The sequence below is a fragment of the Apteryx mantelli genome, chromosome 15 (assembly GCF_036417845.1).
Source record: "Apteryx mantelli isolate bAptMan1 chromosome 15, bAptMan1.hap1, whole genome shotgun sequence".
Classification (NCBI taxonomy): domain Eukaryota; kingdom Metazoa; phylum Chordata; class Aves; order Apterygiformes; family Apterygidae; genus Apteryx; species Apteryx mantelli.
Window position 1 is genome coordinate 24,433,654 of NC_089992.1, and position 12,386 is coordinate 24,446,039.

At 44.9% G+C, this 12,386-nt stretch overlaps 1 protein-coding gene across 1 annotated transcript in view; it reads left to right on the forward strand.

The window, feature by feature from the left end:
- HCN4 (hyperpolarization activated cyclic nucleotide gated potassium channel 4) overlaps positions 1-12,386 on the forward strand; it is a 112,130-nt gene that overhangs the window by 23,774 nt on the left and 75,970 nt on the right. The window contains exon 2 of the mRNA XM_067305484.1: positions 6,925-7,348. Coding sequence (XP_067161585.1) covers positions 6,925-7,348 — 424 coding nt within the window. The remainder of the gene's footprint in view (positions 1-6,924; positions 7,349-12,386) is intronic.

The following is a 12,386-nucleotide window of genomic DNA, read 5'->3' on the forward strand; positions in this document are numbered from 1 at the left end:
ACCGCTTGGGAGGGCGACCTGCGCGGGAGGCAACGCTTGGGTCAACAGCTCCCAAAGTCCCGAGTTACTCAGTGCCTTGGGCTGTTGGGTGTTGTAGCTAAACGCCTTCTCTGCTAGATTACCTTGGACATCAGGTCTGCTTTACTAGTTCCCAGTTCTTTTGAAGTCGCCTGTAAACATCTCAGTCCTGCAAATCTTCGTCTCTTTAAGAAGGCTGAAAATAGAGTGGGTGTGTTGTAGGTAGTGTCAATGAACTAGCAATTTAAAGGAATTCATATTGATACAGTGCATTCTCTAAGTTAAAGAAAGAGCATAAATCATAACGTACTGTGTTATAATAGGGTAAATACATCAATGCCTCAAACGTGCTGTTTGCAAATTGTCAAGTATTACAGCTGGAATAAGAGTATCACTGTGTACATTTCTATTTTTACAATGAAAGAGAATGGAAATTTTCCCCTCGGTGCTACTGCTCACATTACAGTATATAACCACTTTTAGAACAAGGAATCCATGTTTTCTGGTACGCGTGCGACCTCTGACTAAGTCACTTAAATCTTTCGTATCTCCTAGTCTCCCTATGTGTAATATAGGATGATAAGGCCGTCTTCCTTAGGTCTGCGGGTTTCATTAACGTACAGCATTACTTTGCAAAGCGCGTGGTGTTGATCGTTGTTTACTGATGCAATGTTAGATTAAAAACTCGACGCCAGAACAACAGAAGCTGGCCTGCTGCCTTGCTTGGACTCCAAGGGCCACCTCCAACTATTACGTAACTGATAGCTCTCCTCATTTTCCACTCACCGCAATCTGTGTATATTATATTTGAAAGTAATAATGTGAGCATATGTGTTAAACTCCAGACACAGCATGGAAGTCTGCGCTGTTCCGAGGGGATTAGGTGAGCAATTATGTAGACTGAAGATAATCTAAGTGAAGGGCTAAATACAGACCGTAGAAAATACCTTGCCTCAAGTCAAACTGACAGTTGCATTCAGGGAAAATCTTGTCAAAGACAAAACATGAGTTTTAAGAAATCTGCATGCAAAGAAGTGCTCCGAGGCACGTGCCTCCTTTGTGGCGGGCGCGTTACCGTGCGATAGCCCTCTGCGTTTCGGTGCTTCTCCGATCGTCTCCCCGCTTACGTCAGCGCTGCCGATCCATCACTGGTTAACAGGCCTCTTGCTCCTGGTCGGAAAGTTAATCATGTGCAGAACTGTATCCCATCTTAATAACTCGGGGCCATGTTCATGCCGGTTACTGTCCGATACCCAGCTGAGGCAACGTGATGATCATGCTACTGAGGTTCGAAGAGGTGAATGGTTCAGGCTGCCACTGTCCAGGGCTCTTCAATGGGTGGGAATAACCACATCTGGATGGGAAGCGGCCAGCGCTGCCAAAGTAAAAGGCTAGGAAGCTCCAGAAGGGGTTGGGACATGGGAGAGCTCCTTGCCCCCTGCTGCCGTAAGGCATGGCTCATTATCAGCGCTCTCAGGGGTTTATTCGGGATGCCAGAGGATACACTTTATTTGCATAGATTGGTCAGGAGGAATTAAAACAGTTTGTCTCAGTCTTTAAATGGGTCCCCCTAAACATTTCCCATTATTTACCACACAGAGTATTTTTGTAAGTCATATGAATCCCTAATTCTTTTTGTGGGTATTCATCTCAAAGAGGTTTTCAAGTATTTGAATAAATCGCCATAAATAAACCAATTTATCTAGCGAGTGAATTCTTGCTCTAGGTAGCTGGTTAAGTGGCCTTTCGTGTATTTAGAAGCAGTGAATCACCCCGCTCCTCCTATTATCTCTGTGAATAATGCAAAGTTTGTAACTCTCCAACAGAAATACACCTACTCCTACCTGGAAGAAGCAATACCTCCGAGGAGAGGGAAGGACCTCTTCCTGCGCCTTTCTTTTTCGCTCTCCTCTCTCTTTTCAGGAGCCTGAGCGAGCGGCTGTGTTCTGGAGTAAACTTTCCTCCCACCATCGCTGCTGCAGCCACACAAACATCTGCTAATGCTCTTTACAAAAGATGATTTCTATTTCTAGCCTGACTAGCAGTCCTGGGAATTAAAGTGCAACCTCTTTGCTGTCAGGCTAGTTGCTGGTGTGCGCAGCAGTGTATAATTCAGCAGGCCTTCCTGACAGGGGGAAGGGAGCTGCCACTCCGCCAAAAAGGGTGGATTTTTGTCAGCTGCTTAAAGGAATAATGTAGCAATTCCTCCCCGTGCAAAGCAGAGGCTCTAGCTGTGTTCGTGACTCAGTAGGTGGCACTCTGTTCCTTGAGTCAGCCCTGAGCCAGCGCGCCGGCCTGGCCTTGGGTAGAGCAATTGGATTTGTGTTTGGTTTTGGTCTTAGCAAGATATGTTCATTAAAGAGCTGTTCTTGTAAGGTTAGGAAGGTTAGCCATGGTGTCTGAGCTAAATTCCACTGCTGGTGAGAATATCCTGGCTCCCGGACATTTTCAGTTAGATGCATTTTTATTTTTGCTTCCTTTCTGTGCACTGTCAGGCAGCTCCTCACTTTAATCCAGAGTTGGCTGCCTTTCAGCAAAAGCTGAAAACATCCGAAAGCTTTGTTAATTTAGAGGTGAGATTGCTCAAGTCTGTTTTCTCTTGACAGTGCAAACACTACCAAGCAAGAAGAACAGAAGTTAAGGCCACAAATGTGCCCCGCTCCAGGACAGTCTTTGAATGCTAGACTGACACAGTAATGCCAGCCAGCCTAACCTCTGCGATTCATTATTTTCAGTCCAGCAATCACTACGCTTCCTGAGCTCATGCACTGTAAATGGTTACACTGCATCAAGGTTTGGGAAAAGCAAGGTTTATTTAATAAATAAAAGACATCTGAAAGCAATATTCCTAGCCTGCTGTTACATTATGCATTAGACAGAACAGAAAGCTGATCTAACTTTCTGGTCAAAACCCACAGACTGATACCTATGAAGTGTTCATACTATCAAATCAACTTTATGTTATCAAATATGTTTAAAGAACATTTATCCATGAAGTGTCTATGCCTACACTAACTCGCATTCTGTTATAACTAAACAATGTGTTAGGAATTAACAGCTCAGAGGTAGAGGTGCACGTTACCATGTGATTTTTGGCTGTACAAAGTGTGCATAGAGTGAGAATGTAGTATTAAAACAAGAATGTTAGAACAAGGCGTCTGGTTTATATAGTGCTGGCTGTTCCCTGTGCTGTGAGCTGCTCAGTCTCACTAAGTCGACTATAATAAAACAGTACATTCATACTTATTAATTTTTATGTAGGTTTGAAAACAGGAAGAGAAGTGTGAGAAGCAAGACGGAGTCAGAGGGAGATGTCCATGAGACAAGTCTCTGTTAGACTCTCGTTCAAGCCATATGACAAGTTGCAGATCTGCTCGGACTCGAGGATCAAGCTCAGATCCTAACCTTTATTTTGCCTCAGACTTAGGTGGGCAGATCCCATTCTCTCAACTTTGCCATGTGGCTTCTCTAGCTGTAGGACAGGGATAATAACTCCATCTGCCTCTCTTGGGTGCTGTGGAGCTGGTTTCATCACTGTCAGCTCTGTGGAATCCCTGGGTGAAAGGAACAACAGAAATACAGAAAACATGGGTTATTAATAGCTGGTGCTTGCCCTTACATACATCACATGCACTGTTACTCATTCTGGCCAATAATTTACAGGGAGTGAAAAGATGTTCCTCAGTGTAAATACAAAATGACACATGGATGGTATTAGACCTCTGAGGTGTTGCGGTCCCTGAGAGTCTAAATTCAGTCTAAATTCAGTGATGCCACACTGAGCAGATCGTACTTAACCTGTGAATAAAATTAAAATGTGCAGGAGCTGTGGAATCCTAATAGTTAAATTTTGGCTTCTAGGAAGTTTACATTTCAAAGACAGCTGGATTTGCTATGCTGGAATAGTGTGTAGACCAAATTCTTGTTGATTTTCAGCTTTTTCTACTTCTTTTCTAGAGTCTGAAGGTTATCTCCTCCCTGTCACTTTGGATACCCTTTTATTAGCAGTCAGAGCATTGGATACAAAGGTTTATCATCTATGTTTTGTAAGTGATAGCTTTTAAATATCAAAAGCAAAGGAAGTCTGTGACAATATTCTTGAGTCACTAGTACACACCTGAGGAGAACTCACACATGTAAATGAACTTTAGCACCTCATCTCTGCTTGTCCCCATTGCAAACCTTGACTCTCTGTGAACAGCTCAGCAGTAGAACTGGAAGCTGCAGATTGGGACTGGAAAGCATGTGTGAAATGAGTCTGAGGATCCCAAAGTCAGAATAGCAAGAAATGCTGTAGATCAGGATGCAGGACAGCTGCCCGTGGCCTGACTAAGCGTGACTGTGATGCCTGGGGCAGCAGGGAGTGCTGCAATCAGGCGGGAAGCGTTCCACAAGGCTTGTGTGGGGAAACCCTCTCGCCTGAACTGTGAGCAGTCCGTGCCAGCGTTGCCACTGTCCCCAGTTGCCGCTGACCACTGAAATTGCCAGCTCACGCAGAAATAAGGGGCAAAACTCCAATGATGGCTGAAGAAAGCCATTTACCTTTACATCTTTGCATGTCTGGCCAGGTCTGTCTCATGCCATCCACTTGAAACTTGGGGAAAAAAATTTTCTTGTGCATATCTGCTTTTGCATCCCAACGGGGAAATTAAAGGTGGCTGGGAAGTTATTTATTTTTGGTAATAATATACACACTGCTTCCAGACTTCCTGCTGTTGTGCGATTAGCTAGATTAATTGACTAGGAAAGCTGCAGCGTCATCTCAGGCCCTTAATAAGGAAGACCACAGCTTAGATTTGTATTTATTACTGTATGACATATTACTGTCTGACATGGCCCTGCTCTTAGAAACACATGGACCTATCTCATTGCTGGGTGTCTACCAGCATCTACTTCACTTTTATATTAGGTGAAGGATTGCATGGTATCTTGCCTGCAGGGGCATGACACCTTGAAAGCAAGACAGAGGTAGTTGATGACATTTTTAGAAACGTTGTTAGTGCCTAAGTTTGCTCATATTAAAGTCAGTTGCCATCAGCCTCTGCTGAATATTTCTGAAAACTGTAGGTGTGCTGGTTTGTGACCTTGTCTGTACATGTGTAATAGTTGGAATCTTAAATATGCTTTATAGGTCCTTTGAAGTGTTATATTCTTATCAGGGAGAGATAATCTATGCAGAGAAGGCTTTTGAGGCATATTCTGCCCTTTTTATTTTGCTTTTATGAGTTTAACGAACTTAAGATGAGAGACCAGATCCTTATTTGGCCTGAATGGTTGTCATGCCATAGACCTCACTAAAGCAACGTTGCTCTGCGGGTGCTCAGAGTCTGGTCCAAGGCATGGGCTTAAGCTGAACAATTCTTACCAAATCTAGATTTTGAGGATCTCCTTTTCTCCTAGAACATTTTAATGTTTGGACTGTAATATATTAGATAGATAAGCAAGCAGCACGTGGATGTTCTCCTTCTGCAGACCCCATAGTTTCCTTTATTACGTTGTGGTGAATCCAGAATGACTCTGTTGAATTCACTGGTAGTGAGGTGATCTGGTTTAAAGGAGGGCACAGTTCTCTCCCTTGTGTTTGAGTCCTTTAGTACCGTTAACTTGCTGTCGCCTTTTTTCATGCTCTGTGGAAGTAGGCTTATTTGGTACTCACGAGAGTAATAATAATATAAACACCCTGCCAGGTTGTATGACTGACTGGAGCCACTGCAGTTTTCTGAATGTCGCATCTTAAGGAACCAAACACAATAATCAGTTTGCTCTTCACTTTGTTCATTTACTGTGACAAGTGCGCCTTAATTTAAATTATTTATGATACCTCACAGTGTAATAGTAACTGCCCTGTAGTATACAAGGTAGAACTGATGAAATCTTGGTAATATGAAGCCACAGTACATTGGCATCTCTACCCGTGAAACATCTGGAGGGGATTGGAGCACCACTATGTTGGGCAATGGGGCTTCTTTGTGAAACTCCTCAACAAAGTATGAGACCCAGAAAAATTTTCAGTTCTCACTCTGGGTGAGTTGCAGCAACATCACGTGATTGTGTATCTTGTACACTAAGACCTGGGAAAAATCTTAAAAATAAATAAATAAATAAGAGACTATACACAGACTGTGTGTCCCTTCAAAAATCAAAATGAATGTAGTTGTAAGGGCCACAGAATAATATTGACTTGCCACTAAAGAGAAGATAAGCCTCTTGGAGACTGTTTTTTCATGGCACAGCAGTTAAATATTGTCCATGCTTGCTTTTAATATGAAATATGTACAGGTGCATGACTCTGAGCTTTACTGATCATTTCTGTATGACATGGAAGTCTACAGAGTGATGACTAAACTCCTAAAGTCCAAGTTCAGCATAAGCTTGGCTCAGCAAGAAACCTACACCGAACGCTCTGGATCCTGGCAGGATCTGCAGTTGCATCCTGATCCCAATGCTGTCAGTATTCTGAAGAAGAATCAGACAGTAGGAGCAAGCCTGATGATGTTAACCCCAAGTGGTTATATTGGCATGCCAACTTTGTGCCCTTCCAAATCCTCGTTCTCTCTCTCTTTTCATAATACTCGCTGTGGTAACTGTGTGGTCCTTATCATATGTATAAATACTTCTGTCTCTCCTTGGGTTGCCCTGAAGTCCCAGTCAGAGTTTTGAAGTGAATATGTCCAGCCCTGTACCCGATTCTTCTCTGTACCCTCTGAGCCAGAATATGAGTGTCCCTATGATATTAAGCACTTAATTACATTAGCAGCTTGTACACTGGGAATACATCTGGCAGACTAGCAAAGCCTAGGAAATGAGTGACACTAGAGATGTATAAAGCAGATCAGTTCTGTTGACCTGGGCTCCCTGTTCTCCAACTCTATGGCTGATCTCACGTGTCTCTGTCTTGCTGTCCAGGTTTTACTGGGATTTGACCATGCTGCTCCTGATGGTAGGGAACCTGATCATCATACCTGTGGGCATCACATTCTTCAAGGACGAAAACACTACACCATGGATTGTCTTCAATGTGGTCTCGGACACGTTCTTCCTCATCGACCTTGTCCTCAACTTCCGAACAGGCATTGTGGTGGAGGACAACACAGAGATCATCCTTGACCCACAGAGGATCAAGATGAAATACCTGAAGAGCTGGTTTGTGGTGGATTTTATCTCCTCCATCCCTGTGGACTACATCTTCCTGATTGTTGAAACTCGCATTGATTCTGAGGTGTACAAGACAGCCCGGGCACTGCGCATCGTGCGCTTCACTAAGATCCTCAGCCTCCTGCGGCTTCTGCGGCTCTCCCGGCTCATCCGCTATATTCACCAGTGGGAGGAGGTGAGCAGAGGCTGTGGTGCACATGCATCCTTAATCTCTTCTCCACTTACCCTACTGTTACACAAAGGCGCTTTCACTGAATGCCCATTCTCCTACTTTATCGCAGTGTAAATGCTAAAGAAACACATCTTGAGTGTAACACTTTGCTTTTAGCCGGTTCCCAAAGGGGCCTTCAGTGTATTGTTACTTAGTCACTTGAGACTGTACTGTCATCTCCTTCAGGGTCATTGTACAATCCAGGGTGATGATGCATGGTCTGAGAGGTGAGTAAGTACAGCTGGTTCCCCTGAAGGATGTGTGAAGTTGTAGAGCTGTAGAGTTGTAGAGTTGTGAGGGAAGAAGTTAGGCAGACAGCTTGGTCTTGCCCTCCCAGACACCAGAAGGGTCTAGAGACAGCACAGAGGAGGGGTCTCAAGGCAGCTGATTTGCAGGAACCTGTGGTATTTGTTTACCCATGCAACTTCCTCTGCTACATGCTCGTCTCTTGAAGAAATGGCTTGGTGATGTATTTATAACCTTCTCACTTTCTAAATTCTCTGACACCACATTAATGGGAAGAGGAAGGAAAAGGCAATCTGCAGACAAATAGGGTCTGCTTAAAGGCAGAGCAACGTGGTGTAAAGCAAGAGCACCCACGACCCCTGGGCCCTGGGCTAGTCCCAGGGAGGTTCTTACAATCTTACAAACAGCTTGAGAATGAGTTACTTTTTCCCGTCTTAGTGCTCTCCAAAGCAGAGAGAGAGTTTTCTGCAGCTTTCTTCATGTCAGGAGCATGTTTTCAGGACAAGAAAAGCTGGTCAAGGCAGTTTCATCTTCTTCCCCAATCCTTCTCCTCTGCTTTGGAGCTCAGCCTAATGCAGAGCATGATCTAATGCCAAGTGTGCTCCTGGGAATGTTAAGGGAGAGCAGCCATGCAAGTCATGGATATATCACACCAAGCTGCCAGAGGACTAATTCACGATAGAGTAGAACTGTTTCTTCCTCATAGTATCATGGACTAAGAGGGAGAGCACTGGCACATACTTCACAAATTCCAGGCTTCATCTCTGTGTTATTACAAATTGTGAATGTTTCACTTAAGAGCAGTGCACAATGCCTTGCTAAAGCTTGGGGCCTCGTTGTACAAGGTGCTGTACAGGCGCAGAGGGAGAGACAGCTACAGCCCAGAAGAATACACTACCAGGTTAATTGCTTCATAGAAGAGACAGGCAGGAAGTGCATAGAGAGGTGGAGAGACATAAGGTGGAAGTGTCTTTCCCAGTGTGACTCAGTAAGTCAGACACTGAGCTGAGCAATGAAATATCTCCAGGTCTATTGTGTTGTCCCTTGGTTGCTTTGCTTCTCCGTTGCCTAATAGGAGAATGCTCAGGAAAGGGGAGTCGGTGGCTTAGGCCATTGTTAAACTAGCTTCTTCATACTGGTGTACGTGTAGCCGTGACAGGGCAGAGCTCGGCACTCACCCCTCTCAGCTCCTTGACTTCCTTCCCATAAGGTGGTTGAAGAGCAGGTAAGTACATTTGCTTTGATCGTAATGAATTTGTTTTACAAAATCATCAAATGAAGGCAAATCAGCACCCTTTCCCTGTCTTGCTTCCCATACAGTTTCACTGAGCAGCCATTTCTGATTTCAGTCTCGTAGTCCAGCGAGGTGGGGCATCGTGCCCTTTTGCTGGCTGTTGTGGGTACCAGGGGACCGTGGAGCCAGACGCTCTCCGGATGCCCCCTGAAGAAGAGGCTGCCTGGAGTGATGCAGTGCTGCAAGTGGAATGGACAGATGGTGTTGAATTGCAGTTGGAGACTGCAATGCAGACTCTGTTATGCATTGCAGAGCCCAGCAGAGCACACTTGATGATAGCCTTTTTTTCAAACAGGGCTTGACCCAAGTAGCGGTTTCCCAGAGAGCATATGATACTAGGAAGTTTTTCCCCTTCAGGAGGTAAGCAGGGAGAAGGGGCAATCCCTTGTCACCGGTGCAGCGCATGCTACAAAGCAACGAGCAGGCAGGGAGAGACGTGCTTCATCTTTGTATGGGAATAATCTGTGGTGCTCTGTGGAATCACACTGATTGATAGTTCTCTCTTCCTCTTCCTCTGAAGTGCCTACAGATGATCCGTCTCTGAAAGTTCACATTCGGCTTTTTCCTCACTGCACAGAGTAGTGGCACAAATCACTGTGATGATTTGGAAGTGTTAATTCCTGCACGATGGAGCAGTGTTGGCCTAGGCTTGTTCTGGGTGTATACAAAGGGCAGATTGGTGGGCAGAGTTAAAGAAAGAGGACTGTTGGGAGAAGATGTTGCTGAAGAGAGACTTTTATACCTTCTCCTTTGCTCCCCCACTGTATGTCTCATCTGCTAGGTAGTATCGTTCCCTCTCAGGACCTTCACATGTGAGCAGATGAACTAAAAAAGACATTTGAGTAGGGCAGGCTGGCCTACTGGAGAAGAGTATGTGTAGAAACAGTAAGAGCGGGTGTAGCGTGGGCTGAGGCAGAGTTAATACAGGTGGATGGACTAGTCAGAGAGGGGGAGTTCTGCACTGTGGCTGGAGAGAGCATCCCAGCTCACCCGTACTGAGCCTATGCAGTGACTTTTGATGAAGCAGTCACTGCTGCCAAGGAAAACTTCGCTCCCTGCTTGCAACTGCTGCTGAGACTCTGGGTCCTGTATGAGGAGGAGAGGGGGATCCAACCTACGCAGAGATGTCCAGCTGTCTCCTTGCTCTCTGCCTCCTGTATGAACATTTCATCTACTCATTAGTGTCACTCTGAGTGAGTGCAGGGATAAGTGGTCACTTCCTGAGTTCACAGTGAGCCTCTCTGTTCCTTCCTCTGCAATTGTCCAGGCTCTGCATGAATTTATCACTCACCCTGCAGTGAACAGAGAGCAGCCTTCTCTAAGGCTGCAGTGCTGTAAAACAGCCAGCCGCTCATCAGTTCCAGATCAATGCTGGTCATGAGTCTGTGGGCTCAGGAGCCAGTGGTCTGAGTGCCTGCACCATTCTGGCTCAGCAGCAGGCTACTCTGACATCCTTCCCTAGATCTGAAACAAGTGCTCTGGGGTCTACAGCTGGGCAAACACCCTAAAGAAGAAGGAAAAAAAAGAAAATCCAGCGTGCTAACATTCACTGGAGTATGAAAATAAGCTTAATTCCAAATGTGGCAGTTTCATTTGCCTTATCCATTTTGCATGAGTGGTCGCACAAACGAATTTACCAGTAGGGCAGAATATAAACAGAATCTTTCCGAAGTGTCTGTCCATATCTACCCTGCAGTAGGAAGCTTGCTTGCAATGTAGGAAAGTGTATTAGCTTTGACTTGAGCCTAGCTTGCTTCAATATCATTTTATAAGCTTCAGTGTCTACTAGTTACCAAATGCATAACCAGAGATCCAGAAGGGCTGGCACAGACTGTGCGAAAGCCCCTTCTTGAGCTGTACTGCGAAGGCTGGCACAAATACAGGTGATCGAGCCATGTCTTGGTCACACGTCTCACTGCTATATAGGAGTAGTCCAGAAATGGCCAGACTCGAGATTACAAGCACCTTTTATGTGGCTTCTCTGCTTTCTCACAAATCTGGCAAAGTGGCTTTGCTGGAACAGGGTTTACTGAAAAATCTGGGTTCCTGAATAGGGCAGCAAAAGGCCAGAAGAAACTGGAGACGACGTGTTCTGATTGCCAAGAGAAGCAAGCGCGTGCCCAGCCCAACCCCATTGCACATGGGCAGACATGGTGGCACCCCAGGCAAGCTCTTGTCATCTCAACCTTTGAGCCGTTCCCACAGCTCTTCAGGGCGTTGGGGCAGGTCGGTGGTTCCTGACCCTGTGAAAATGGGGGGACGTGTAGCTCACAGAGTCGGGGAGCTGGGCCTCCGCGATGTCGTCTCTGAGAAAATGTTCAGAGAAAGCAGACCAAACGTGTACATCCTACAAACCTTATCTCAAGGTCAGCCAGCAGAAATAATAAAAGCAGAATAATACCGTGTAGCCCATATATCCAATCAAAATGAATCAATGTAGCTCAGATTGCGAGTGTTGAGCAAAAAATTCCCTTTAGGTTTTCATAGGCAAAATCGATTGAAAAAAATGTTTTCTAAGACCAATCTGCTGAGCTTTCCCTATTTTTTGTGCAGCATCTATCCCAGCGTTTGGTGCCAGAATGCGGTAACCTGTATTTAAGATCAAACTATTGTGACTTGCAGTCAAGGAAGATTTATTAGGACAGCAGTAAAATCCTACCCCTATAAATCTGTTTCCAAACAGCAAATGGACTAAGCTAACCAAAATATTTTGATTTCAATTTCCCTCTGTATATGTGAGGGAATATGGGGGTAAGGAAAGGAATTAACTGGTTTACTGGTTTTGATATTTATCACATTGATAAATGATTACCCCAAGTGAGGGATGTTTTCAGTTTTTTGTTGGAAAAAAAGTTAAATTTTTTAATTCTGGCAACTGAAACCTGAAGGAAAGGACAATTTGGCAATTTTCAGGGTACTGCTTAAATGGAAACTTGAAAAGCCTCCTGAATGCTGTCCTTTTCTCCCTTTGAGCTTGCATATTCCACAGAAATTTTAGAATGAGGGAAGTGCACCTTCTCAGGGTCTGTTACTGGCCATAGGTTACGTCATCTGAAAGATGGCATCACTTTTAAGAAGATGCAGAGATATTCAGAAAACTTGATTCCAAGGGTAGAGGGCTTATGTAAAAGGACTAGGAGAGAGCTTCCAAAGACTGTAAGAATACAGCTCCCAATCGATTTTCATTTAGATTTGAACAGCTAATTCCCTTCGGTTCTTCTGACCTATTTGTAGCCTTCCTTAAATTAAAGCGGCTAGTGGCTGGGGGATGTAATTTTAGGCTGAACACTTAACTGGCTCCTGAGAGGGGAGAAGCTAGGCGAAATTATTGCAGCCAAGTAGCACAGCAGGGTCCCGTACCACAAGGAGTTCAAAACGCCTCGATGTGATTTGCGACGCTGTCGTGGTACACGGCAGGGCAGACCCATAAGAGTAAGCCGTGAAAACCTTTGGCCGCTCCTG